The 25,000-nt window shown below is 37.6% G+C and overlaps 4 protein-coding genes across 10 annotated transcripts; 2 read left to right on the top strand and 2 right to left on the bottom strand.

The window, feature by feature from the left end:
• Window positions 1-57: 57 nt before the first annotated feature.
• On the bottom strand, window positions 58-11,162 carry LOC129411685 (nuclear receptor corepressor 1-like). Of its 3 annotated transcripts, none has more exons than XM_055163200.1 (10): window positions 10,909-11,147; window positions 8,547-8,732; window positions 7,718-7,812; window positions 7,431-7,638; window positions 6,854-7,033; window positions 5,030-5,143; window positions 4,038-4,094; window positions 3,883-3,935; window positions 2,944-3,010; window positions 58-1,305 (listed from the first exon to the last, which is right to left on the bottom strand). In XM_055163200.1, the coding sequence occupies exons 2-10, from the start codon at window positions 8,649-8,651 to the stop codon at window positions 1,129-1,131; spliced, it is 1,056 nt and encodes a 351-aa protein (XP_055019175.1). In that variant the 5' UTR covers window positions 8,652-8,732; window positions 10,909-11,147; the 3' UTR covers window positions 58-1,128. The 3 variants fall into 3 exon arrangements, with proteins under 3 accessions (XP_055019175.1, XP_055019177.1, XP_055019176.1); XM_055163202.1 differs by lacking the exon at window positions 10,909-11,147 and adding an exon at window positions 10,735-10,814; XM_055163201.1 differs by having other exon boundaries at window positions 61-1,305; window positions 11,027-11,162.
• A 530-nt stretch (window positions 11,163-11,692) lies between these two features.
• Window positions 11,693-19,808, top strand: pigl (phosphatidylinositol glycan anchor biosynthesis, class L). The gene is made up of 7 exons (XM_020930316.2): window positions 11,693-11,995; window positions 12,512-12,611; window positions 16,424-16,514; window positions 17,299-17,366; window positions 18,014-18,045; window positions 18,912-19,045; window positions 19,453-19,808. The coding sequence occupies exons 1-7, from the start codon at window positions 11,740-11,742 to the stop codon at window positions 19,579-19,581; spliced, it is 810 nt and encodes a 269-aa protein (XP_020785975.1). The 5' UTR covers window positions 11,693-11,739; the 3' UTR covers window positions 19,582-19,808.
• On the bottom strand, window positions 19,806-21,986 carry cenpv (centromere protein V). Of its 5 annotated transcripts, none has more exons than XM_055163198.1 (6): window positions 21,724-21,986; window positions 20,583-20,672; window positions 20,401-20,493; window positions 20,241-20,310; window positions 20,050-20,164; window positions 19,806-19,951 (listed from the first exon to the last, which is right to left on the bottom strand). In XM_055163198.1, exons 3-6 carry the CDS (start codon window positions 20,490-20,492, stop codon window positions 19,806-19,808), a joined length of 423 nt encoding a protein of 140 aa, XP_055019173.1. In that variant the 5' UTR covers window position 20,493; window positions 20,583-20,672; window positions 21,724-21,986. The 5 variants fall into 5 exon arrangements, with proteins under 5 accessions (XP_055019173.1, XP_055019172.1, XP_055019174.1 ...); XM_055163197.1 differs by lacking the exon at window positions 21,724-21,986 and adding an exon at window positions 21,528-21,681; XM_055163199.1 differs by lacking the exon at window positions 21,724-21,986 and adding an exon at window positions 21,178-21,469.
• An 18-nt stretch (window positions 21,987-22,004) lies between these two features.
• LOC110165017 (polyubiquitin-C) lies at window positions 22,005-24,064 on the top strand. Its single transcript, XM_020930165.2, has 2 exons — window positions 22,005-22,163; window positions 22,583-24,064. Exon 2 carries the CDS (start codon window positions 22,591-22,593, stop codon window positions 23,962-23,964), a length of 1,374 nt encoding a protein of 457 aa, XP_020785824.2. The 5' UTR covers window positions 22,005-22,163; window positions 22,583-22,590; the 3' UTR covers window positions 23,965-24,064.
• Window positions 24,065-25,000: the final 936 nt, after the last annotated feature.

Here is a 25,000-nt window from a genome sequence, read left to right as displayed (position 1 = left end):
CGCGTGCAGCCTGAGTGCAGAAAGCGCTGTTGTCTATACGGTTAACATGAAGTTGCAACATGAGCTAGCGCTGTTGTCAGCACTAAAACAGTTTATCGACGTGTGATAAAATAAGTTATGATGCTAAATTAACATTAGTGAGTGGGATACATGTTAGTGGCCCATATACGTTAAATGCAGGTGAGTGCGTAAATGACGAGAAGAAAAGGCTAAAATTTCTGTATTTGGACATCCACTCATACCTGATCGATACAACTAGCCCCGACCCTTTGAGAGCCTGAAATCTGCTGAAATCCTACAAGACAGATGTGATACCAGACAGGACAGCAACTCTTTCTGCAGAAGACATGCGCAGTGACGCAGTCTGATAATGTGTGAAAAATCCCTCAGTTGTCCAGGTAGAATCCATGTAGTCTGATAATCCCTTTATATAGTATAATCAATTAAAAGAGCATTAGTCATGTAAATCATTGACTAACTGGTCATAATGTACTTCCTCTTCGTAGACCTGTTTGCTGACCTCCCTTCACTGAATCTCAATGATACAGACAGTGGACCCTGACCCCATCGTCAACCGTGCAGTTCACTGCACAAACCAGGCTACTACAAATACAGACAAATATTCTATTGGCTCTCAAACTTCTCCACCAAAGAGTAAATTTGGCCACATAACAGGACTATTCCAAGTCTAATCTAAGGCTAAACCCGGCCAAAAATGAAGTGCATCAGTTCATATAGTCATAAACAACAAATTATCCAAAGGAGGACAAAAAGTGGATTAATTCAGGCAAACCCAGTTATTGAAGAGCAGTCCAACCAACCCTAACCCTAACCACTACTCTAGAGCATTATTCATCTTAATTCCTTTTATTCCCAATAATGGCCACTATCCAGTTTGGTGTTAAGTTACAAGAGATATAAACTTATGACAGATAAAACAGATTTTTATTGGCTGCACGATAATGGCATAAAATTGATTATGGAAGAAATTATCTTAATGCACAAACTGTCCAAAATATGCATATAAGTTGTGATATCGGCTGTATCGGAGCATTGTTAATCGTCCTTCCTTCAATTCAATTATAAACAAAAATGCACGTCATTCATTTGGCCATATACAGGATGTCTTTACCTCTGAAATCTTTCTTGCTGCTCCCTCTGCTTGCGGATCTCGGGGAACTGTCTTTCGTAGTACTCGCGTGTTCTGCTTTCTTTGGCCTTTCTTCTAGGGTTGTTTTCCATCCGCTCCACCTTCTTCTCCCAGGCCTCCATTAGCTGGTCATAGCGCTGGCAGATCTTCTGTTCCTGAGTGGAAGACAAAGGAAAACATTTAAATCTTATTTATCAATATAACTTGGCAATCTGGTGTATAAATTCAATTAACTAGGATTAAGTTGGTCAGTTAGCCCACTACGCAGCAATGTATTCACGGTAGGGTAGCATGATTTTATAAACAACAAACGAAAATAAATGCTATTGTGATTAAACTTGGGATATACTTTTGTATATTGTACTTATTATATAAATCTTGTTATTTGGAGAGGAAATTGCATGATATAAACAAATGCAAACTTCACATTTTGATAATTCCTCCAAATGAAATTGGAAAATTTATTTGATTGAGATGTATTGTGCAACCTTTACAGCCATGAATGTAGCATTCTAACCATCATCATCATCATCATCTTTTTGTACAATATGCATGTAGGTTACAGCATTGCAAAGCCCAGCACATATGTCTAGTGTGACATAAGCAGTGTGTGAACCTGACTGCATTCAAAAGTAGTAGAAGTGTGCCAATGTGGAGCCCAGTGAGTACAGGCTGTTCAGGAACTGCTTGTATTTTTCATGTTGCTCAACCTAAAGTCAACCTTAAGTCTTTTTACATAAGTTTTCAGGGTTTCCAATACAAATATCAAAATGTACCTTGAATAGGATTTGACTTGTAACCTGTTAAGTGTTGTCAAGGGTCACAGCGTCGAGTGTGGAATCTTCATAGGGGACATTGTGGTCTGTATTTCCAGTTTTTGTAAAGAGAGACAAACAATCCACCTTCCTCTTGGCACTAAGCCATATTCACTCAGCTATTGTTTCAGAGTCCAAAAGGTCTGTCTGACCCTGACAGTGCAGAGCCGGGAAGCATAGAACTCAATGAACCACAGCAATCTCAAAAGTGTTATTGCAGAAAGTGACACAGCACTCATACAATCTATTTTCCAGGGCTGTATGCCTTTAGTCTTTTGGTCAATTAATCAGAGGATGTAGATCTATTTTTGTTAGTCACCCAAGTATTGTATTAAGATTAGAATGATTAAATGGACCACCACAGAAATGGGAAGGGAAAGGGGAATGGAGTCAGTCAGCTTGAATTGAGGGAGGGACTGAACTGGAAAATTTACTGGTATATGCCACACCACTCCTCCTTTTAGTCCATCAATGCAAAAGGCATTTCTTTAGTCATCTATAGTTGTACTATTAGTAAATATTTTAATGAATATGTAAAATATTGTATGAAACCTCTTAATAATCATGTGTTCAGTATATAATTCAAGGGAACACTTTAGTTTAGGGACCACACACTAATAGCTAACTAATAGCAAAATGCATAAAAAGTGCTTAATTACATCACTAAGTATTTGTAAAGTTTTGTGTGTTTTTGTATAAGCCTGTATTTTGCATGTATAAAGCCATTAACTATTTTCTTCCCATAACATTATGAGAATTACAATAGATGTTTTTGTACATACATGAAAATCTTAAAGGATTAATAAATAAGAGTTTGGTATGCTAATGAGCTGTTACTTAACAATTTGTTGGTATTTATCAAATACCACTTAGTTAGCAATTATATGGTCCTTAAATTAAAGTGTCACCAAATTCACACATATACAATATAATGTGCTGTAGTGATTTTTGGTAACTACAACACTGATGGTCACTTACCCTTTGCTTACGAGCATGGTTTCGCCTCTTAAAAAACAGAATCAGCTTCTTCCTCATCACTTGGTTGCTGCAAGAAAACAGCAATTAGTAAATACATTTAACAGTGAATAGACTAAGACTAATGCTTGGTCAAGCTGTATATTAAAAGTTAATATAGTTACCTGAGCAAAGCAGCACAATGTAAACTAGGGCAATTTGAAAAAATATTGAGATTCAGGTATGTCTTACTGTCAATGATATCTTATGGTGTTTTTAATTTTGAGGTCTACTGTTAATCCTTATTAAAAGCAGTATGGAGTTCAGACTTTGGATGAATACATTATTTTCTGTCTGAAATGGCACCGATTAAAAGTTTGTGTTGTTATGTTCATAAAATCAATACTAAACCTTTTTCTTAGGGGAATAAAAAGGAATGAATAAAAGGAAGGAATAAAACATTAAAAAAACCAAACAAAAAAAAAAACTATCAATTAAAATGAAGGAAATGTATTTATTTATTTTTTTTACCCTATTGCTACGATGTATTTATTTTTTAAACCACATTATTAAATCCTCGACCTATATTATATTATATTATTACCAGCAGTCCAACACCTCAACCAAGCATAAAGCCTAAACTAAGGTGAGCTGGGCGTTACTCTCAGGGTCTGGGAGTCCTTTGTTGTGATAAAAGACTGAAGCAGACGGGCCTCTCTCATGGTGCACACTGATAAGCTCCACTGTGGAAACCTGGCCTTCAACTCTCATTCTCAGTTCTGACACAAACATTTTATTTCACACACATTCAGTATCTCCATATACCTTTATTCCGTTCATGTTCTTAATGTAAATATTGGGTCACAATATGAGAATCTTAAAATAGCAGATTGTTGCCGGATAAGATAATCATTTAATTGTTTTGTCATCTTCCATTATATTGACAATGGAAACCATACTTACGTCTTGATGTTGTCGTGATAAACTTTTGTGTCTGACGGTTGATTGTACAGGGGCTAAATTTGGAGAGAAGCACAGTGGAGCACATATGGATTAATCATTGTCTATGGTGCTGGTACAAACTAACTAAACGTGCAGCTATTAGGACAACATCTTACCAGCTCAACTTTGGGACCAAGGCCTTCCAGGATTTTGTGGGCTTCTTCTGCTTTTTTCTGGAAAGAGAGTTGTTAGTACGTTAGTAATCATTAAACAGTTAAACAGCTGCCAGACTAAATGATGATGCAATAAATACACAAAATAGTCGCCCTTATCATTCTGATTAGAATTCAAATAATAATATTAAGTAATCTAAAGTTAGTGGTGGCATTGATACACACAATAACTTTTAAGAAATATTGTAATAAAATGTACTATCAATTGCATTATATTATAAGAAATGTCTATTCATGTTTGTGTAGTTTTGAGTGTGTTATGAGTGTGGAGCGAGAGGGGTGGGGTTTGGGAGTTGTTGTTGTTCTTGTCAATTTTTGTTTTTGTTGTATTAAAAAAAAAAAGAAAAAAAAGAAAAAGAAATTACTATTCACCATTAACATAACACCAACATTTTAATCGGTGAATGAATAATATGGGAGGCTTTATTGTCGTGAAGTGAAGTGGGACAGTTTTAGCGCTTTAAGGGTTAATGGCTGACTGGAAAGGAGGGCGTGGCTGAACAAAACACAACAGTCTGACAGACATGAACTAAAGTAACCTCTAAAAACACTCACAGAACTAAACTTCTTTACGCACTCCTTAAACCTTTTTTCAAACTTTCACATAAACAAATTACAGTTAAGTAATTTGTAAAGTTATGTTTATTATGTCACCACATATGTCTTTTGACCAAACAAAGTAATTATGCTAAATTATCTGCATTACTAGACTATGCACCACTACATAAAACACGCGCAGAAAATTTGTATTAGCAAAAATGAACTTTGCTCGAACATAGGTACATTAATACATGCTACTGTTTGAGATAGTTTAAATATTTGCTTTTGAGTTTTTGTACTCTTTTATTAGGCTATTTTTGTTTTGGGTAAATTACAAGACAACAATTAATAAACATTTGAATTGTAAAAAATATATATCCAAAAGGACCACACACCCTGTTCTCGTCGTAGATGATCTGGACGATGCTGCGGTGTTTGTGTTCTACAGGGGGAGGAGTCACGGGCTTCTCCGGCTCCACTGGCTTTGCTGCCTCCTCCTCCAGTTGTTGCTAAAAAAATAAACATTTGATAAACATTTATGTCGTCACCTGTACTACTCGTGTGCAATACTGTAACATAATGTAACACAACATAATGAGAAGACACAGCTGGCGATGACAGCATAATTCTGAAAATGATATTTAAGGGAACTGAGGACTTCAAAAAAGAAGAACACTCAGCAAGTCAAAGAAGTGAAGGATCAGATAAAGACGACCAATGAAAACCTGGAGCAACTTGAGGAACGTGTTTTGGACTCGAAGGAGCAGATCCAAATCGTGGAAGAAGTTATCAGGGATACGTTAAAATTACAGTCTAAACTTGAATCTGAGATCACTGACCAAGAAGGATGCTCAATTTCATTTTATATAACCTAGAATAAGATAAACTACATTACAGCTATCAAAGGACAAGGGTGGGCTGTCCTTACCATGCATGAAAGACTATTATTATGCTCAGTTAAGGCCATTAGTATGTTTATGTAATTCATCAATGAAAGACAGGTGGAAGGACAGAAAGTACAAACCATGATAGCAGACAAAACACTACAGTCATATCTAAAAGACAGACCCACATAATCCTTGGATAAAATTTACTTCTAAAGATTTGGACCCTGATGGTGTGCTTACGATGCACACTTTTAACCCAGTTGTCTCAGTTTTAAGAATGGTCGCTGACAGGCATATTTCGCATTCCTTCAAAAGAGACAGCCTGCAGATTTTAACACTCTTAAGATAAAGATAAGACAAATATTTCTTCAGGTTCTTACAGTTAAGAAACAGATTTAATACGATATCAAGTGCCAATGCAGAGAAAAGGGATCGTAGACTTTTTAAATTGTTTTTCAAAAGGCTTATAACACTAATACAAGTTTGAATGTTATTTCAATGTTATAATCAGGGTTTTCAAGAAAACAAATCCAAAAACAAACTTCTGAAAGAGAAATTGGAAAAGAAATGGGCTCAAGGGTAGATGATAAGGATTGGAAACTGTTATGTAAAAAGCAATGGAAAACAACATATTCAACAATTTGGATGGAATTTGGATGGAAAAATGTTATCAGATTTTTTTTATTACCCCACTTCAAAGAAGCCACCAAAGCATAGGAACTGGCTGTGGCAGTAATGTGGCAGTTCAGAGGCCAATCACCATCATCTATTCCTTTCTGGCGACAGATCCATCAGTGTTTACTAAATATCTTTAGCACTGGTATTCCTTTCGATTTCCCATACATGTACAGGTCATCTCCTGGATTCCAAATGTCACCATGATAGCAGGCAATACTTATTGTATTATGAACTAAGAAAACACTGACAAGAAAATAGTTGTACCAGTAATTGTGCAATATTGTTTATCAAATATTTTAATGGGAAAAACTTACAATGTTATTGAGCCTTTAAAGTGGAAAAATTTACATGTAGGCCCAATATATACGACTTTCAAGGCGTGACTTTGTTTAAATGATTTGTTTGTCAGAGAGGAAGTAAGGAGAGAAGATAAGGCAAGGCTTTTCACATTTGTTTTATACTTGCCTTTGTTTTTGTTTTATGTTTACGTGGTCTCTTGTATTAAAACTTACAATTTGGAGTATCTGTATATTGTATATTTTATTTGTCAGGTCAACGAAGAATTGATGACTTGTCCCGATGGCACACTTGAATAATATGTACAATAATACAATAAAAAGGAGGGGGGAAAAAAGCCCACACATTGACACCAACCTGTTTTTTCTTGAGCTTGAAAATCTGTTGCTCCACTTTAGCGATCTCTCTGTCTACACGGTCCATACTCTGGATCAGCTCCTCCTTTGAGAGTTTAGAGGGAGACGTGTCTGTGTCCTCACCAAGATGAAGGCTGGGTCCACCTGGGGACGCCTCTACTTTAACAGTATATTGAGACTCCTAGGTAAACACAGAAATTGTTTATTTTAATTTGTTTAATTTAGTTAATGCTTATTTGGATACATACCATATTCAAAAACATTTATATGAACATATACAATTTAGATTATATGTTTGCACAACCTGAGGATTTAGCAGAAGCACTAGCATTTTGTAGTTCCAAATCCTGAGAAACACTGCTAACTTAAAATCATAGTGTTATGTTACTTTAAGTTTAGATATTGCAAGGCTCATGTTAATTGCATCCAACTAAAATAGTCTCAGCAAGCCCCATTTCTTAATTTTTTTCAGGGTCCTCACTGAATAAAAACAAATAGTTCCTAAGGTAAATTAATTATTTGTCCCACATAGCATTGTTCCATGTTAAATTAGCAGATAAAAAGTGGAGAAAGCACACCTTTTTAACTTCCACAGTGGCCCTTAGGCTGTCCTGTATGGTGTGGGGCATTTGGAGCACCATGCCCCCGGAAGTTGGGGGGGTGCGGGTTATGTGGGTTTCATTGATGGTCTCCATGCGCGGCCGTTTAGCCTCCAGCGCCTCGTGTTCAGGCTGGGCAGTGACGGAGGGAAACTGCTGCTCGTAACCATGGCGTCTCTCCGGAGGCCTGGGGGGCACAAATCAACACATGTCACATATTCTCATGAGGCTTGACCGTGTGTTATACAGTGCGGAGATGGCCCTACCGCTCTGGCGCAGGGTGGAACTCAGACAGAAGAGAGGGTCTCCGACGCCCCTGTGGGTCCTGCATGTGTGCCCGATAGTCTGGGACTGGGAACTCCTGAGGCACAAAGATATGGGCCAATTCTCAGACAAACTCACCACAACTGACACAATGTTATCAGCCACATACAAAGCCCAATCATGAGAAACATATAACTAATATTAGCATGAACTGAGCATAGGCCATATTCAACCTAAAATCTTGAATGGGCCAAAAGAAGGCCAAAAAAAAGGGCTTCTTCCTTTTCCTTGAGTTTCATCATGATCTCACTTTTAGACTTTAGATTGTTTTGTTGTTACTATTTTCTGTTTATTTCATTAACATAAAGCCCAAGGTTTAAAAACAAATAAAGAGGTGTAATAAACCAGTGCACAAATCCGGTTGCAGAAAAACAAACTTCCATTTTGTTTTAGATGAAAGCAAACAATCTCAATGCCCAGAAAGCAGCCAACTGCTTTCCATGAAACAAGGGTTCTACAAAGTACATCACAAAAGAGCCAACAAAAGTTATACAACAGCACACTGAAAAAAAGCATTGGTTTTCCCATAATAATTAAAATGAATAATGGATTTAACAGAGCATGCCAAGCCAATATGTATTCAACAGACGAAGAGAGCATCAAGTTTTGTAATCCATTTCTAATCATATTTTGGGGGTGTGTTCAGGAATGTGCTCCAGTTAAAGCTGCATGTAGGATTTTTCCCTGCTTAATTTATTACAGATTTTTAATACTACAAGTTTGTACCTATGCTCCTAAAACTAGAGGGCCCATGTAGATATGATGGTTTACCTGCTGGTGTCTGCTGAAGGAGTACTGCACACTGTGGGGCGGGTAGCGGCTCTGCTCACTGCTGAAGCCCCCCTGGGTCGGGGGGTAGCCCGAGCTGCTAGACATCCTGCTCAGTGCAATGGGGCAGCAGCAGCTTCTTCACAACTGCAGCAGTTTGGCTACACCATGTTTGGACACACACGCCGCCTGCAATCACAGGGCTGCAGCTCAGAAATAAGGTTTTCTAAATATAAATGTATTGTGTTGCGTACCTATTAAATGAAACATATAACAACATGTTCCTATCTTGATAAGGACATTGTGGTTCCAAATAATTAAAAAAGGAAAAGTTGAGGCCACTCCTTTAGAGACTGCCAACTAGTGCATGAAAACATGAGTGTTAGGCAGCTGAAGCAGCAGGCAACCCAAAAGCAGAATCTTTATGAGAAGATAGAACAGATAACTGTGTTAGGTTCATTAGATTACATGTGATATCTTATGAGCTGTCACTGTTTTTCACTGAAATGTTTTGTTTTGTTTTTTTTAATAAGAAATGAAACCAATCCATGTATCATCCATCATAGATTTACACACCTCCAGTAACAGATTAACAAGACTGAACTGATTTGTTGAAAAAGGATCTATGTTATAATGTTGTTTTCTCATCACAAACATCTGGAGTTTTGTTTTCTTTCATCACACAGGTTTAACACATAAACCCTGCATATTTAGTTCTTCCCTGAAACAGAAAACTCTGTTTCACTTGGTAATTCAGGAAGTGCTCCACTGTGTTTTTAAACTCCTGGTTAATTTCAGCCCAGAACTTGCTAAACTTTACTTAACTAAACATAAAAGGTAGCTTTTCACTTTAAAACTACCACTTCATGACATGACAAGGTGGAACAGTTTTTGAAGATATAGACAAACTAATAATCCAGGATTAATCAAACATGTGTGAATGAAATAAAACAGGTATCTTTTAGATGAGGTAATAACATCATAACATGGCATAAAGCTTGAAAGAGCATATTTTGAGAAATACAAGAACTTTAACAAACATTCATCAACTAATATACACTAGTTTCTAGTGTTGATGTGCAGGAAACAGAGTTACTAGTTGGATGACTCAATGTAAACTAGACAGCATTCAGTGGATGCCATTCAGATTTGCAAAATATATTGTAAGTTTGTAAAACTAATGATTGTTTTTTTAGATTACATGACGAGTAGCCTTGCCAAAAGATAAACTGCAGCTAAATTTCTTAGGAAAAGATTTGTTATAAGAATATTTCATTTTACAAAGTAATCATCAATAATAATTTGTATAAATGATTAGACAACTGAGAACTATTTAAAGACATAATGATACCAAAGTCAAAGTCTGGTTCTTCTAATTTAGTCTGTGAACAGAATGTACACGTTTGTCAAAAAAATTGTATTTAATATTTTAATCATATTGTGATTAAATAATTTGTAAAGCCTGGGGCTTTTAAAACTTAAGGGTCTATCAAACAAATCTGATGTAATAAAAACATGTGCTTTGAAGAGCGGTTTCAATTTGAGGAATGCATTTGATTTTCTGTTGGCATTGTTTGTTATGTTTATTAACCTTCATATCAAAACACCATGATTATTAGTTTTAATCAAAAATAATGAATACAATTTTGATATGAGAAATATATTTTTTCAATGAGAAAAAAATTGATAATTTTTTGACAGCCCCAGACAAATAGTACTGTGATCTAGAAAATAAATGCATATAATTCAGTTTGAAAAGATAAGTACTTTGAAAATATAATACCCCATATTCTATGTCAGTATATTTCTTCCCTCTTGCCACTTTCTGCAGTATGCCCTGAACTTAATATTTAACCATACTTTTATCATCAGGTACCAAAACGTATCTTGATTACGTATAGATAAAACAAAATACCATCAAATCTTCTGTATGCATCAAGATTAAAAGTGGGTCGCAGTCATAGACTGTGGTCGCAGCCTGGCATTTAAGTCGTGGTTTAAACTGTTTACTGTTCACTCAAGAACAATGTCAAACTTGGAAGGATCCGTTTGGTGTCGGACATTCTAAGAAAATGTGGGCAAAGTCCAGCTCCAATGAGGAAAGACTACTGCTTTTCTATAGTGTTGTTGTTGATTATACTGATGCCGTTATATGCTATGAAGTGATACAAACACTGTAAATGGAGCTTACTTTGGGGGATGGGTTTATTGCCACAGCACAGCAGTCACTTTTCCGGAAATGCGCTAGAGGATATGCAAATGCTCACACTGACTCAAAATTAAGATATATGCTGTAGTATCATAGTAACACTGTATGGAAGATTTTATTGTTGATGCTAGCTGGCTAACTTAGCATGTATTTCACCTTTGAATTCTCAACCACGTCGCCATCTTGCAAGGCAGATTTTCATCGTAGACTGGTGCGCTAAAACAGAGAGCTAATTATGCGTGTTGTTCTGTATTTTGTGAGTAAATTTACTCACCTCATGCTTAGAAAATTTACCGAAGGGCAAGAATGCTATCCCTAGGTAAAAGATGCGTCAATAGTTGATTGTAAATCCGCGGGTTACAGGCTGTGGACGACCAGGCAGACTAAAGGCTGCGCCGCATTTGTCCAACCATATCCTGGAAGGACTAAATTAATTGCCACACAAGTAAACCCTACAGAGCATACACGTACCCTTAATAAATAAACTTGAAGCATAATATAATTATTTAAGTAGACATAATTTATTGTACAAAGCAGTTTGATGATTGTATCTACAATAAAGCTGAATAAGTGTTTCTATGTTTTGTATATCTTTTAGGACACTGTGGTGTGCTGCCTAAAGCTTCCCCGTGTTGTTGCTGTGTGTAAAATGCATGGTAAAATGTAAACGATTGCTGTGAACATGTCGACTCAAATACTATTGTGAAAGTTTTATCAAAATCTATAAAATACTTGAAAGTTACAGTGCTGTGTTTAATATGATTCCCCACAGTAATTACGCAGATACTTTTAATACAATGTATGCAACAGGAACACGGATTTACACGGTTGCAGATCGGTTGTATTTACTCCGCAAATAAAAATAAGAACAACAATCTTCTGCCGTGCAATAATTATTTTTGCGTTTTTGCAACGTTTTGTTACAGGGAACAACTACACTGCAGTTTCCTGTTCCTACACGGAGTAGTTACGGTGCTGATCAAAATAATGGTTATTTGGTTGATTGTCGTGTCATTATTGATTATAATTTCGTTTAGATTCGTTTTCTTTCGCCATGAAAAAGGATTTGCAAAATCATTAAAACATGTAATGGGCAGGCTGTCAAACCAAGACACCGATCTGTCGGGTGTAAGGGCACTGTTTGTCACCGCGCACCCGGATGATGAATGTATGTTCTTCGCGCCAACCATTATACAACTGGTTCAGTTTAACGCCAGTGTTTATCTTCTCTGTTTATCTGAAGGTACAGTTTTAATCGGACTTTGTATTTCCTTATGACAATTAAAGGTACATTATGTAGTTTTTTTATGTTGGAGGGAATCTGCGAAATACTTGTCCGGGATACGGGAAATGGTCCACAGTAACTTTTTTTTACCTTTAAAAACCATAGACAGTGTATATTTTTTATACAGTCTATGTTATAAACATTAGTGTCATGAGAAGGGTCGCCTCTTCACATATCTGACATGCAACTTTCCCTGGTGGTATCCCTTGCTAGTCTTCATGGGGATTAATGCCATACTATGGAACGTTCCATACAAGACAATAGCTTATCCATGGAAACAAGCAGCTGGCGGACCCCAAAACAGAAAAGTTGCCGCGCTTTTTGAGATTTTCAGTGTCAGAACTGATGAACAATGTCACACAAACTATCTCTTGAAAAGGATTATGTTCTAATCTCATTTCATGACATAGTAACAAGAAACACAGATCTGACATAATACACAACGCACAAATAAAATGGGTTTGTATTTTGCAGGAAATTATTACAATCAAGGATCTTTGCGTAAAGAAGAACTACTCAACAGCTGTGCAGTGTTGGGGATACCAGGATCTAAGGTTTCCATAATAGACCACAAGTAAGACCTGTTCTTTCAAAGCTTTTTGTTTTAAGTAAGAAATGCCTCAGATGTGTTAAACACATTTGGCTGGACTCCTCAGATATCTGAAAAATGGATGTAAACTATCAACAACCTAAATTAATGACTACTGCTCAAAGACAGTGATAGGTTTTCTCAGTGGGACGTTGAACCCCTACAAGGTTTTCACATTCCTAAGAGACTTCTAATGCTTTAATTGGTAGTCAGCATTTATTCAGTGCTTTTCTACCCCCACATGCAAAAACAACTGAACTACTACTGCTGCTGCAAGTAGTGCAATAGGCTGGCCAAGAACATATAAATCATGCTTAGTATAGCAACTTAATTGCTATGATTATTTACACACTTGTTTGAGTAACACAATGTTGTTACTATACTTTACATAAACCAAAGTCTTATCAAATTTTTTTAATTGTTATAAAAAATGTTTAATTACTTTTACATAAATTGGGGGTGTTTTGGGAAAAAACATTTCTGACAAGCATTGTGATTAGATTTGCTTCTTATTTTTAGTAATAGGATTCTGTTAAAAGTTCATGATTCAGTTTTGATTTTTTTTCAATTAGTCTTGCAGGCCTTTCATAAATCCAGATTCATCAGGAACTACTCTTCAGAAAATGTGTATCTGATTCAAAATAAAACATTTGTCTTCTGCCTTCTATTTAATATTGAAGTACTAGTGTTTTTTTTTGTTTTGTTTTGTTTTGTTTTTTAACGGTGGGTCTGATTCATGTTTACAAAAAATATTAACATGCAAATTTATACAGCTGTAGTCCTTCAGTCAGTTGGTCAGTGGTGTCTTATTCAACCAAAATGTTTGTTAGTCAATTCATTTTATTTAAAGTTTAAGGATTTACATAGAACAGCAGCAGCCACAGCAAGTAGCGAGTTAGCTGAAGATGTGAAAGTGAATCATGAGTTTAATCTGCATTTTCTTACATATAAATACACAATTTCAATACTTTTCTGTATAAATTGTTGTTTTTGCATGAATCCCTGTGCAGTTGGAGTCATGCGAGTGCCGTTTGGGTCAGATATATAGAGATACGTACTAGTTTTAAGAGATTTAGCTGCGCCCTCTTTAATCGACTAATCAGGACATGTCTTTAGTTAACCAAAATTTTCTATAGTTGATGATAGTCCTACAAATCTGAGCATGCCTTAATATGACCATTTCCATTTGTAACTTGTAATTTGCATTATATTAGTTGACTGTGTGGTTGGATTTTTATTTTTTTATTTTTTTCAATTGCGGACTGTCAAGGGAAAAATATACAGAAATTGGTATACAACATAATTACATACCAACAGAGAGTCTCATGAGCTATGATTCAGATATAATTCTTCTATTGCTTTGACTTGTCCGATTGTGTCCATTACTAAACAGGTTCAGATGAAGACCTTGTGATTCTCAGGCACTCCTTGCATGTGAGTGTCTACATACTGGCTCATCAGGAGAGCTGCATAAACTTTGGCACTGACCTGAACTCTTAGTAATAAGTTGGCCACATGCCCAGCTTGTCTGCGCTCGAGAACATTGTTGGGTGTATGTGTGTGTGCTTTCGAATGCTTACACAGAAAGCCCTCCATTTTATCAGTTTATGCTCACAGAGTATTGGTGAACTTTGATCCTTGTGCTGTCTGTACTTCAGCTGAACTGGAGAGGAGCCCATTTTCCCTTTCTGTGTATTTTGTTGTTTGCCCCAGCCCAGCTCTACCCACCTCACCCACGTCTCTCCCTGCCAACTGCTTGTAAGCACTAACAATATAGGTCGGTCCAAACTGTTGACTCTGTATGTGCTCTGCCCTTTTATTTCATTGTGACAGTGTTTAACCTACAGTATCTACAGCAATTTAACCTTGATTATGTGTCCTATTGTCTTTTTCTTGTCATTCCATTCCGTATCGATTATCCAAAACTGAGTTGTCTCAGCTCTTTAAACAAATCGTTTCCTAAATTGTGAGTCACAGCTCTTAAAGCAGACCGCAACAACACACATTTCAGTTTTAAAATGTGATTTCCTTTTAATGTTGAGTGAATAGGACAGCTGTGTTGACAGTATCTGGGGCCCTGGTGCCCCTTTGTGATCAAGCGGGATTTGAGCACGCTCCACTGCCTCTCTGCTTGTACTGCACTGCCCTGACCTCAGTCTGCACTGGATCACGGTTATAGCACCAATCCACTGCATTTATCAACATCATACGTGATCAACCACAGCTAAACATTATCACAATGTGTAACTGTTCTTCATAAAGGATATTCTTCCAAAGTGAAAAAAACTATTAGCTCCACGGACATGACATTTTATTTGTGATAAATTCATATCCAGAATATAAACCTTTACAGGAAGGCTATTTCAACTTTTGGGTTGGTAGATGAGTGCTCTAACCACTGAGATACTTATGCCACAAGTTCATTTTGTGCAATGGTGTAACTCTTTGAGATAACGCGGCTGTGACACAGAGTAGTGCATGTAGGACTGAGTCTAGCTGTTTCATGGTCCAAATGAGCAGACTAAACAAGCCTTCTAACGCACACACACAATCTCCTAACTGGGCCAAAGTTCAACAACTGCAGATGCCTGCAAGCAATTAGACGTCCTCGTGAGCTGGGGAGGTTACTCTAGGACATTTACACTGTTGCCATGGCAAAGCGGACACAGTCTGTATCCCGTATGAGAAAGGTCAGGTGTCTTGTATCTTTTGTTTAGTTTCACAAGTGCACTACCACCATCACTACAGCTGCCTCTTCACTATCAAAGCTATGTATTTTATATATCCAATATAACCTCTTGATAGATTAGAAAACATGCAAATGTCACAATAGTATAAAAAAAATGGTAGTGGGAAGCTTAACAACCAACGATAACATTAATTGTCAACATTTCACCAGACATTTCATCATAATTCTTATTGAACAGTACCTTTTAATTGTATAATATATATATTAATGTATTAGAGTATCATTTTTGGAAATAGCTCAGTTGTAGATTGTTATTTTTGTTTCATACCATTTTCCTGCAGTACCTGATGATTTCCCGATGATTTCCCAATGATTCACACACAGAGATAAAGGCACCTATATGTAGGTCAGTGGTATTGGAGTGTCACAGGGATCCATTCATTCAATGATAGACACCATGTCTGAACTCCCGACCTGTGGCCCCTCCTCACTTGTGACTGACCTCCCACCATTAACACCAAAGCCTGCCCCTCCGCTCCCCAGCAGCCAAAGATTTGTAGCCTTATCCATCACTTCTCCCTTAGTCACACAACTGTCCTGAGTCATTGTTAGTGAAAAGACAGAGGGAGAGAGCCAGTGACAAACTTATACCCTCTGTGACATCAGAACCATACATTAAATCTCAGTAGACCTACACATTCAGCTATAGTTTTCCTAATTTGCATGTATAGCAAGTACTGACTTAAGTCCCCATAAAGAGGAAGAAGATCAAATTCTATGTGATATTTTCCCTTCTTCTGTGTACAGATGTATTTGTAAAAAATAAAATAAGATATAAGTTACAGTTACATAAATACTTGCAATAATAATTTGAATCTGAATAGAAATGTTGCTTAAAAACATCTTTTAAGTGAAAGATTAAATATTAAAACTATAATTTATTCATGGCTGTACTAAAAGGTAGGGAATGTGTCTATGTAGTTCCCAGTCACACTTTTGTTATTCGGTATAGCAGTCCACAATATTCTGAAACTTTGCTTGGTGCTGGCTGAATGCACAATATTACTGTTATTGTTGCATCCCTAATTGTTATGCATATGTTTTGTAGAAATCTTCCAGATGATCCCAATGCACAATGGAGCATCTCCTTAGTGTCTTCTGTTATCTCCAAACACATGAAGATGAATTCCATCAATCTGGTAAAGTCACAATGTTATTGTAGTGTTGGCTACTTTAGGTCTTGTTTAGATCTGCTGTAGAAAGTTTGGTTTCAGTCTATTTGTTTGTAGAGTCTCCTATCAGGCGCTGCACAGCTGACATTATTAGCCAAAGGGAATGTGGCAAAATTAGAATCAAAGGAATTACTTTTGACCCGCTTCCACAAAGAAAAACCTATTCAAAGAACACAGACAAAGTTGAACCATGGGTAGCAGCGATTTGTTTAAAGAGAATTGTTTTTATGTTTAGCTGCTGATGTTCTTGGAATCAAAGACTACATACCTCTGAGAAAAGGACCTGTAATCTTAATTCATTAAAAATGCTGTATCATAATTACATGCAGACTTCACAAACCAGATGCAGAAGTGGTTGTTGAATATTATAGCCATGCTCTTTGACATTCTCAGGAGAACAAGAACATTTAGCTGAACCCTTACTTACATTTTAGAGGTTGTACTATATATAGATTGACATGTTAGATTGTAGGGACATTGTCATGGAGGAGTATAGCTCAGTTGAGGAAATGCCAAGTTTTTAGTCAAGCATTTTTCCTTTTGACCTGATTTTTCCCCTGCTTTCTCTGGTGTGTAAGTGTATAGGCTGAAATGGGTTTTTAAATATCAGTTGTCTGCTGCCAAACAGCCCCATAGCCAAACAGTAGTTTTTCTTTAATCAAAAATGGTCTCTTTTTATCAGTTTTTTTTTTTTACATTTTTAGATATCCAATTCTAGGCTTCCCCCACATGATGAGATGTGTTGTTTCAGGTGCTGACTTTTGATGGACGAGGAGTAAGCGGCCATGCAAATCACACAGCCATCTATAAAGCTGTCAGGTGCAAAGTTCTCCTTTTAACGAATAATTCAAACAAGATGCATCTACACATATCCTATTATTCTGCTCATAAAAGAAAACGAAAACATACAACACATGTTTCTCAGAATTGTGGTCAGAGTACAGTGGTCCCCAAACACAGTCCTCTGAGGCACAGGGCTCCCAGAGAGCAGCAGTTAATCCTGTCCCTCAAGAGATGCGTTGGAGAGGCCAACCCAAAAGTTGCATCAGACTCTGGCTGTGTTCATCCCTTTCACAGTGTGAAGTGCTACGTCTGCTCCCAAATCACATCCCGTGATTCCCATTAGACTTGAAGCCACATGGCTGTGAACAGTGTTAATTCTCAAAAGCTTTCTGTTGAATTTGGCTTTGTTCAACATATAAACAAGTGATCATGGAAAATGAACTTTGGATGAACACTCGCATTGGCTGTGGTGAGAAGCACTGAACTTATCTTCTAGAGTAGTGCTTCTTGATCATGGGGCTAAATAACATAACATAATATAATGTACTTAATTTGAACAAGCCCAGGGTTATTTTGTAATAAAAGAATTGGTCCAGTGGTTGAAAAATTGCAAAATCACGCACTGATAACATAATTATTTTTTGCTTGAAAGTAACACTTTGCCTTTTTGTGACATCCTATAGCCATCTTACTTGTACAGGAGAACTGCCCATTGGTAAGTTAAATTTACATGAATCTAAGATTATTACTGTTTCTCGAAAGTCTAATAATCTGACATTAGTGGCATGCTACTAAACAATGCAAATATTATTTTAAAATTACAAAATTTGTATTAAGCCTCTTGGTAGACAAGTTACGGTAAATATGCTCACAGATATCTTGTACATCAGCACCCTCTTGTGGTCAGATTTTTTACCAAACAAGTGTTGCAATATTATTTTCTTCCCTAAGCAAAAATTCAGAGCAAAAACAATAGTTATTAATTTAGTTATTAGGGGATTTACTGAAAAAGGTACACCACCCAGTTTTCAGTTTAGCACTGCATAAAAGAGAGACCAACCCCATTAGTCTGGTGTTGTGAAAGGAAACTGGAACTTTGAGTTAATCACACATGAAATCTAGACTTGTTCACGTGGCAGCTGTGTGGCAGAACGCGTGAGGCTTTTACAGGGAAACACATGCTTATTTTTAGGTCACTCCACACCCATCTGACAAACTCATTAATTATTTATTAGTATTGAGGCGGGAACACCTGACCTGTTAAACTGGTTTTACTGTTGGGACATAAAGCAGGGTAGAATTAGAACCTCATAATCTTATCTTAAAAAACAAATATATACCTTTTTTCCTTGTAGTGTAATTAGAAATATATCAAAGTATTTGTATTTAACCTTTTATCAGCCCTTTTTGATTATTAGAGGTAGTACTTGCTCAGAAAAAAAATATTCAATAAAATAACTAAAATAAAGAATACCTGTGCCACCATTGTCACCGTATAAACTCATAAGAAATAATGCAGTATGTCCCGAATTTATCCTTCGCACGAAACTAACCAAATATAATGTGTTTGTATCAACACAGACTGCTGTTTGTTGTCATTGGAGACTGTTGGTATGATCAGAAAGTACCTCTCTCTTCTGGAGCTTCCCCTGAGCTGGCTGCTGCCCTCATCCCTCTGCTGTATAACAGGCCTGGGGGGCTACAGACAAGCCAAAGTGAGCATTAAAAAAGACTGTGTAAAATGCTGAGCATTAAAATAGACTGTAGTTGTTGCTAATGTTAGGTTTAGGTTTTCGGCCTTGCCATGAGGGATAGGACAAGATCTCGTGCCACAAGATTTCGTGAGATAAACTAGCCAGAAGATTGTGCACACGTGGAAAATGATGTTGTGTTTTTTCCCCATTTATTTACATTTGGACTGAACAAAAAAATTAATACAGCACAACTGTTGAGAAACCATAGTTCCCGGAAGAAGTGTTAACAAAAAGTACAATGACAGCTAATCTCCTTGTTTCGTGGCCCGAATCTCATACTTGTGTTGTCCCACCCCTCATTGCTATCAAAACAAATACACAATATAAAACCACACATAAACTTAACTCCCTTTTTTTTGTCTCTATAGGCTGCTATGCTTTGTCATCGCACTCAACTACTGTGGTTTCGTTACCTGTACATCATATTTTCACGGTACATGTTTGTGAATACTTTTCACATAATCCCACAAGGACCAAAAAATCTGAAAATGTATTAAATTAAATTTTTTATTTGATTTTATCAAGTGTGTTGCTTTAGCTATTTTTATCCTTGACAAATTATTCAAAAGTCAACAATTTACTGTATATACTTATTAGAAACACTGCAATATAAACAGTGTAGTGTAACTATGTTGAATTAAGTCTTGACACTGATTTTTTATATTTAGTGATTTTAATACTGTTTTTACACAGAGGTGAATAAACAGTTTGGTATTCTTGGTTATACTGTGTCTCTGTCATTTACGGGTTTGGACATGTTGCGAATACTTTTATGAGCTTGCATGCTTTTTTCCCATTGGGCACCACAGAAGTTTTCAACTGTGATACTCCTTACTGAACCTGGGTCCAGGCAGTGAGGGGCAATACCTAGAATATAAAAAAAAAAAAAGTCTACACTTTCAATACAGTGAAGCAAGATGTTTACAGCACGTGAGCTGTGACTGTCACATGCGAGCTGTTCATACCATATCCATCGGGGTTGGAGCGAGGGCTGTAGAAACTTTGAACTCCACAGGTTTTACAGAAAGTGTGTTTAGCCACATGTGTGTTAAAGGTGTACGTTGTCAAATTATCTGACCCCTATGGAAAAAAATACATATTTATTGACTAACTATTCACTTTCAATTAAATAGTATATTTTCACTAATATTCTTACCTGCAAAAGTGTGAAGTGACTTTTAGGGACGATGAAATGATGGTTTTGTTTCTTCGTGCAAATGCTGCAACTGGAAAATAAACACTCTTCCTGATAAGGGTCATTTAGAGTAAATCAGCCTGAAATTCTTGTTAGATAAACATATCAGGAAACTACATACTTGCAGTGAAACACATGGAGGTCTGGGGAACTTAAAACTTCAAATCTAACAGCTCCACAGTGGCATCCTCCAGTATGTTTCACAAGATCCATTCTGTTACAAAAAAGAAAATAATCACAACTTATCATTTTCTGTCTATGGCCTTGTCATGACTCATACTATGAACTGTTAATAACATTTACCTGTCTTCCTGAAAGTTCTAGAGAAAATGTAGCCTGATCATTGTGAAATGTGTTGGAAGTGGTCACACCCTTTACTGTTATACAAGTGCTCTGGCAAAGTCCAGACAAAGTTCATGAATAAGAATAAAACACATTCACATTCAACACCTCACCTGTGTGTTAACGCCTATTCACTACACATCAATACATTCAGTGGTCTAAAAACTAGCCTTGAACTATCATGGCTAGTCTCAATACTCAACATTGTGAAATTTAAAGTCCCAATTCCCCTATTTGGCCAAAAGTAAAAATTTGAAACTGAATAATGTCCTGCTTAAACTGCAGTTTCTTTGTAATAAATATTAGTTTAAAGGAAGCAGGGCAGAGTAGGCCTACAGGCTACAGCAGATGGTTAAAAACACATTTTTCAGAGGGTGAACCAGTTAAGCAAGGCACCCTGTCAAAAACACAGGCGCATCAGCTGAGGTGGGTGTCACATAACAGCCTGAGATGAGTAAGGGAATATGTGACCTATATAAAGTGTATAAAGAAAGATATTGCATATCGCTGATATAAAACATGCAAACTTAAACATAGCCCTATAACACAAAACTACCTTAGATTTGACATCGAACATGGCTAACCAGTAACAAAAATAGGCTAATACGTATCTAATCAATCCCACAATGAAAGTAGGCTATTTTGTGAGTGGGGTGACTGTGTGGTTGCCCTAAATAGCAATGATCATAATAAGGTCAAACTATTCATAGCCTGAATTGTTGACTAGTGTTAGGTACACTTTAATCGCAAATACAGATCAGACTGGCTAGGCCAAAAGAGCCTAAAACAAACATGAAACCATCAGATAAATAACCTAAACAGAAAGTGTCAGATTTTCCACACGACTGTCTTGCTAGCTTCCGCCAAAACCGAAATGGTTTTAGCTGGGGGATTTCACTAGCTTACCAAAGCTTTATACGAAAAATGCAAGTCATTTGAGTAGGCTATTCGTGTTAGCAAAGTTCCAAATTGTGGGTGAAACTATACATATAGCCGAATGTTTGTTATTTGGCGAATGTTAGTGGATGTAGCTGAACTTTGATCATATGGTGACCTGTTAAATTTTATAATCACGAGCGTTTAGTCATCAGAGATAACTTACTGTAACTCAGCAACCAATCGTGAGCGAAACAAACAACTGCGCCAGCCAATCAGGAGCCCGGAAAGATTCGGGTTGCCGGGTTGTTCTAGCAAATTCCAGTTACAAAGCGCTGTTGTAAGTAGGTGATATCCATCCGCGTCTTTGTGCGTATAAAACCTTTATGTCTTAGGATTCGTATTCATACAACAGATAAAAAGTGTGTTTTCTATCTAAAAAGACATGATAACAAAGTGGTGGTGTCTTAAGTTGTCACACGAGCTTATCATTTGCCACCGTTTGAGACAGACAGAACTATTTTTGAATGCGGAAGAATACAATTTGATGACGCAAGCAGCCGGCTATATAAACCAGTGTTAGCGAGCGTTGCGGTAGATCATTCAGCGAACGCCGAAGGAACCAAAACTCTGTGAATCGATTCACTTCAGCTGCGCAGCGCAATAGTAAGTTTATTTTTTTTCTTTCGTAATTATTTTAGCGTGTCACTATAATTTTTGTTAATAGAGGTGTTGTTGGATTCCTTTTTTTTTTACTTTACAAATACTTTTATATACTCTACATAAGATAACGCTAGTTATTTGGTCATAGTCTATTCTTTATTTTCGTCAACGTATTTGGTTACTTGTTTTTTTTTTTTTTAACGGAATATAAATGTGTTAAAGTTCGCTTAAACGATGACTCAACATTTCCACTATCGCCCATTTGCGGGCAGTGGCGAACAAAAGGAAGGTCAACATGAACTCAAAATGGCGGCCGGTCTGGAACGGTTGATAAGGAAGCTGCAGAACTGGCACGATACATTATAGCCCTACCGGTTTGTGACGTGTTCTATTGCTAATGTGATTATTTTTTTTCCTCATAGGTGCCAATATGCAGATCTTTGTGAAAACCCTCACTGGCAAAACCATCACCCTTGAGGTGGAGCCCAGCGACACGATTGAAAATGTTAAGGCCAAGATTCAGGACAAGGAAGGCATTCCCCCAGATCAGCAGAGGTTGATCTTTGCCGGCAAGCAGCTTGAGGATGGCCGCACCCTCTCTGACTACAACATCCAGAAAGAATCCACCCTCCATCTTGTCCTGCGTCTGAGAGGTGGTATGCAGATCTTTGTGAAAACCCTCACTGGGAAGACCATCACTTTGGAGGTGGAGCCCAGCGACACCATTGAGAATGTGAAGGCCAAGATTCAGGACAAGGAAGGCATTCCCCCAGATCAGCAGAGGCTGATTTTTGCCGGCAAGCAGCTCGAAGATGGCCGCACTCTGTCTGACTACAACATTCAGAAAGAATCCACCCTCCATCTTGTCCTGCGTCTGAGAGGTGGTATGCAGATCTTTGTGAAAACCCTCACTGGGAAGACCATCACTCTGGAGGTGGAGCCCAGTGACACCATCGAGAACGTGAAGGCCAAGATCCAGGACAAGGAAGGCATTCCCCCAGATCAGCAGAGGCTGATTTTTGCCGGCAAGCAGCTTGAAGACGGCCGCACTCTGTCTGACTACAACATCCAAAAGGAGTCCACCCTCCATCTTGTCCTGCGTCTCAGGGGTGGTATGCAGATCTTTGTGAAAACCCTCACTGGGAAGACCATCACTCTGGAGGTGGAGCCCAGTGACACCATCGAGAACGTGAAGGCCAAGATCCAGGACAAGGAAGGCATTCCCCCAGATCAGCAGAGGCTGATCTTTGCCGGCAAGCAGCTTGAGGATGGCCGCACCCTCTCCGACTACAACATCCAAAAGGAGTCCACCCTCCATCTTGTCCTGCGTCTGAGAGGTGGTATGCAGATCTTTGTGAAAACCCTCACTGGGAAGACCATCACTCTGGAGGTGGAGCCCAGTGACACCATTGAGAACGTGAAGGCCAAGATCCAGGACAAGGAAGGCATTCCCCCAGATCAGCAGAGGTTGATCTTTGCCGGCAAGCAGCTTGAAGATGGCCGTACCCTCTCCGACTACAACATCCAAAAGGAGTCCACCCTCCATCTTGTCCTGCGTCTGAGGGGTGGTATGCAGATCTTTGTGAAAACCCTCACTGGGAAGACCATCACTCTGGAGGTGGAGCCCAGTGACACCATCGAGAACGTGAAGGCCAAGATCCAGGACAAGGAAGGCATTCCCCCAGATCAGCAGAGGTTGATCTTTGCCGGCAAGCAGCTTGAAGATGGGCGCACCCTCTCCGACTACAATATCCAAAAGGAGTCCACCCTCCATCTTGTCCTGCGTCTGAGGGGTGGCCAGTAATTTATAATTCCATGTTCTTAACAAATTCCAAACATGTTACGACAAAGTCCCTACACATGGTGTTCTAAAATGACCAAATAAAGGAATAAACATTAACTAATGCCTTTGTTGATGCGTTTTGCTATTAAAATTTTATAAAAGAAGGAAATTAATGGTGTATTATATTGACTTAACATGAGCCTGAATGTGAGTTTACAATTCAGGAGAACTGGCCATTTTAAGTGCATATAGTTAATAAATGGTCAGAAAATTTAAATCATGTATATATTAGTATGATTGGGATAGTTATCCCTTGAAAGAGCAAACTTCCAAGAGGAAAATAATTTCAAAATCGGTCTAGACTTCATATAGAGCCCATTAAGATACTGAATTATGATTTTTATATGTAAGTAACTACATGGCATTGGCATTATCCAACCAAATAAATAGGCAAAGTTGTGCACTTTATTCTATTATAATTGTAGTGCATTTTGATTTTAGGACATAGCAGGTTATGTTTAGTTTTTTTTGTTTACATTGGTGGGATAGTGTATGTCATAAATATGTATGATAGTTTTAAATCCGATAAGCGTCATTAAGGGAAAAAGTTGTGAAGAAAAGTACAAAAATAGAGGAAGTAGGGATGAGTTCCAATGAATTCTTCTTGTCAACACTGAAACTTCTATCCAAAATGCAGGGACAGTGAGATCATTTGGGACATTTTTCCGACAGTTTAAACCTGCTTTGATCATCAGACTAATTAGACCAATAAAATAAATAAGGACGTCCTTATTTGCTAAAATCATGGTTGCTAGGTTGTTTTCGTTTGTTTGTTTTTTACGTAGGCTGAGGTCATATGCATGGATCCCATGGCCATATCTCGTCTGGCAATAAAAATATATTAACAATGTTAACAAGTGAAATTAGTGGGGTCTAGCTTGTCATATTATGCCCTAAACAAACTAGTTGCTGGCAGGTAATGAATCAATACGAACTACTTTTTTATGCGGATGGACGTACTCCTTGGGGCTTCACCTGGTGTCTTAGCAACAGCTGC

Source organism: Boleophthalmus pectinirostris, unplaced genomic scaffold (genome assembly GCF_026225935.1).
Source record: "Boleophthalmus pectinirostris isolate CB_2022bp ecotype Guang Dong unplaced genomic scaffold, ASM2622593v1 HiC_scaffold_570, whole genome shotgun sequence".
In the NCBI taxonomy this organism is placed as follows: Eukaryota; Metazoa; Chordata; class Actinopteri; order Gobiiformes; family Gobiidae; genus Boleophthalmus; species Boleophthalmus pectinirostris.
Note: the sequence above shows the minus strand (reverse complement) of the source record. Positions and strands in the feature narration are given on the sequence as shown.

Bases quoted from the DNA above. Each gene is read 5' to 3' on its own strand.
- cenpv (XM_055163198.1), bottom strand. From the start codon at position 20,492: ATGGATCTTGTGAAACATACTGGAGGATGCCACTGTGGAGCTGTTAGA. The intron at 20,311-20,400 runs GTATGTAGTTTC...TTTATTTTCCAG, and splicing joins CTCCATGTGTTTCACTGCAA to TTGCAGCATTTGCACGAAGA. The intron at 19,952-20,049 runs GTATGAACAGCT...TTTATATTCTAG, and splicing joins CTCCAACCCCGATGGATATG to GTATTGCCCCTCACTGCCTG.
- LOC110165017 (XM_020930165.2), top strand. From the start codon at position 22,591: ATGCAGATCTTTGTGAAAACCCTCACTGGCAAAACCATCACCCTTGAG.
- LOC129411685 (XM_055163201.1), bottom strand. From the start codon at position 8,651: ATGTCTAGCAGCTCGGGCTACCCCCCGACCCAGGGGGGCTTCAGCAGT. The intron at 7,034-7,430 runs GTGTGCTTTCTC...GTGTTTACCTAG, and splicing joins CCACTGTGGAAGTTAAAAAG to GAGTCTCAATATACTGTTAA. The intron at 1,306-2,943 runs GTAAGTGACCAT...TCTTCCACTCAG, and splicing joins ACCATGCTCGTAAGCAAAGG to GAACAGAAGATCTGCCAGCG.
- pigl (XM_020930316.2), top strand. From the start codon at position 11,740: ATGGTTATTTGGTTGATTGTCGTGTCATTATTGATTATAATTTCGTTT. The intron at 11,996-12,511 runs GTACAGTTTTAA...TGTATTTTGCAG, and splicing joins TCTTCTCTGTTTATCTGAAG to GAAATTATTACAATCAAGGA. The intron at 19,046-19,452 runs GTGAGCATTAAA...TTGTCTCTATAG, and splicing joins GGGGCTACAGACAAGCCAAA to GCTGCTATGCTTTGTCATCG.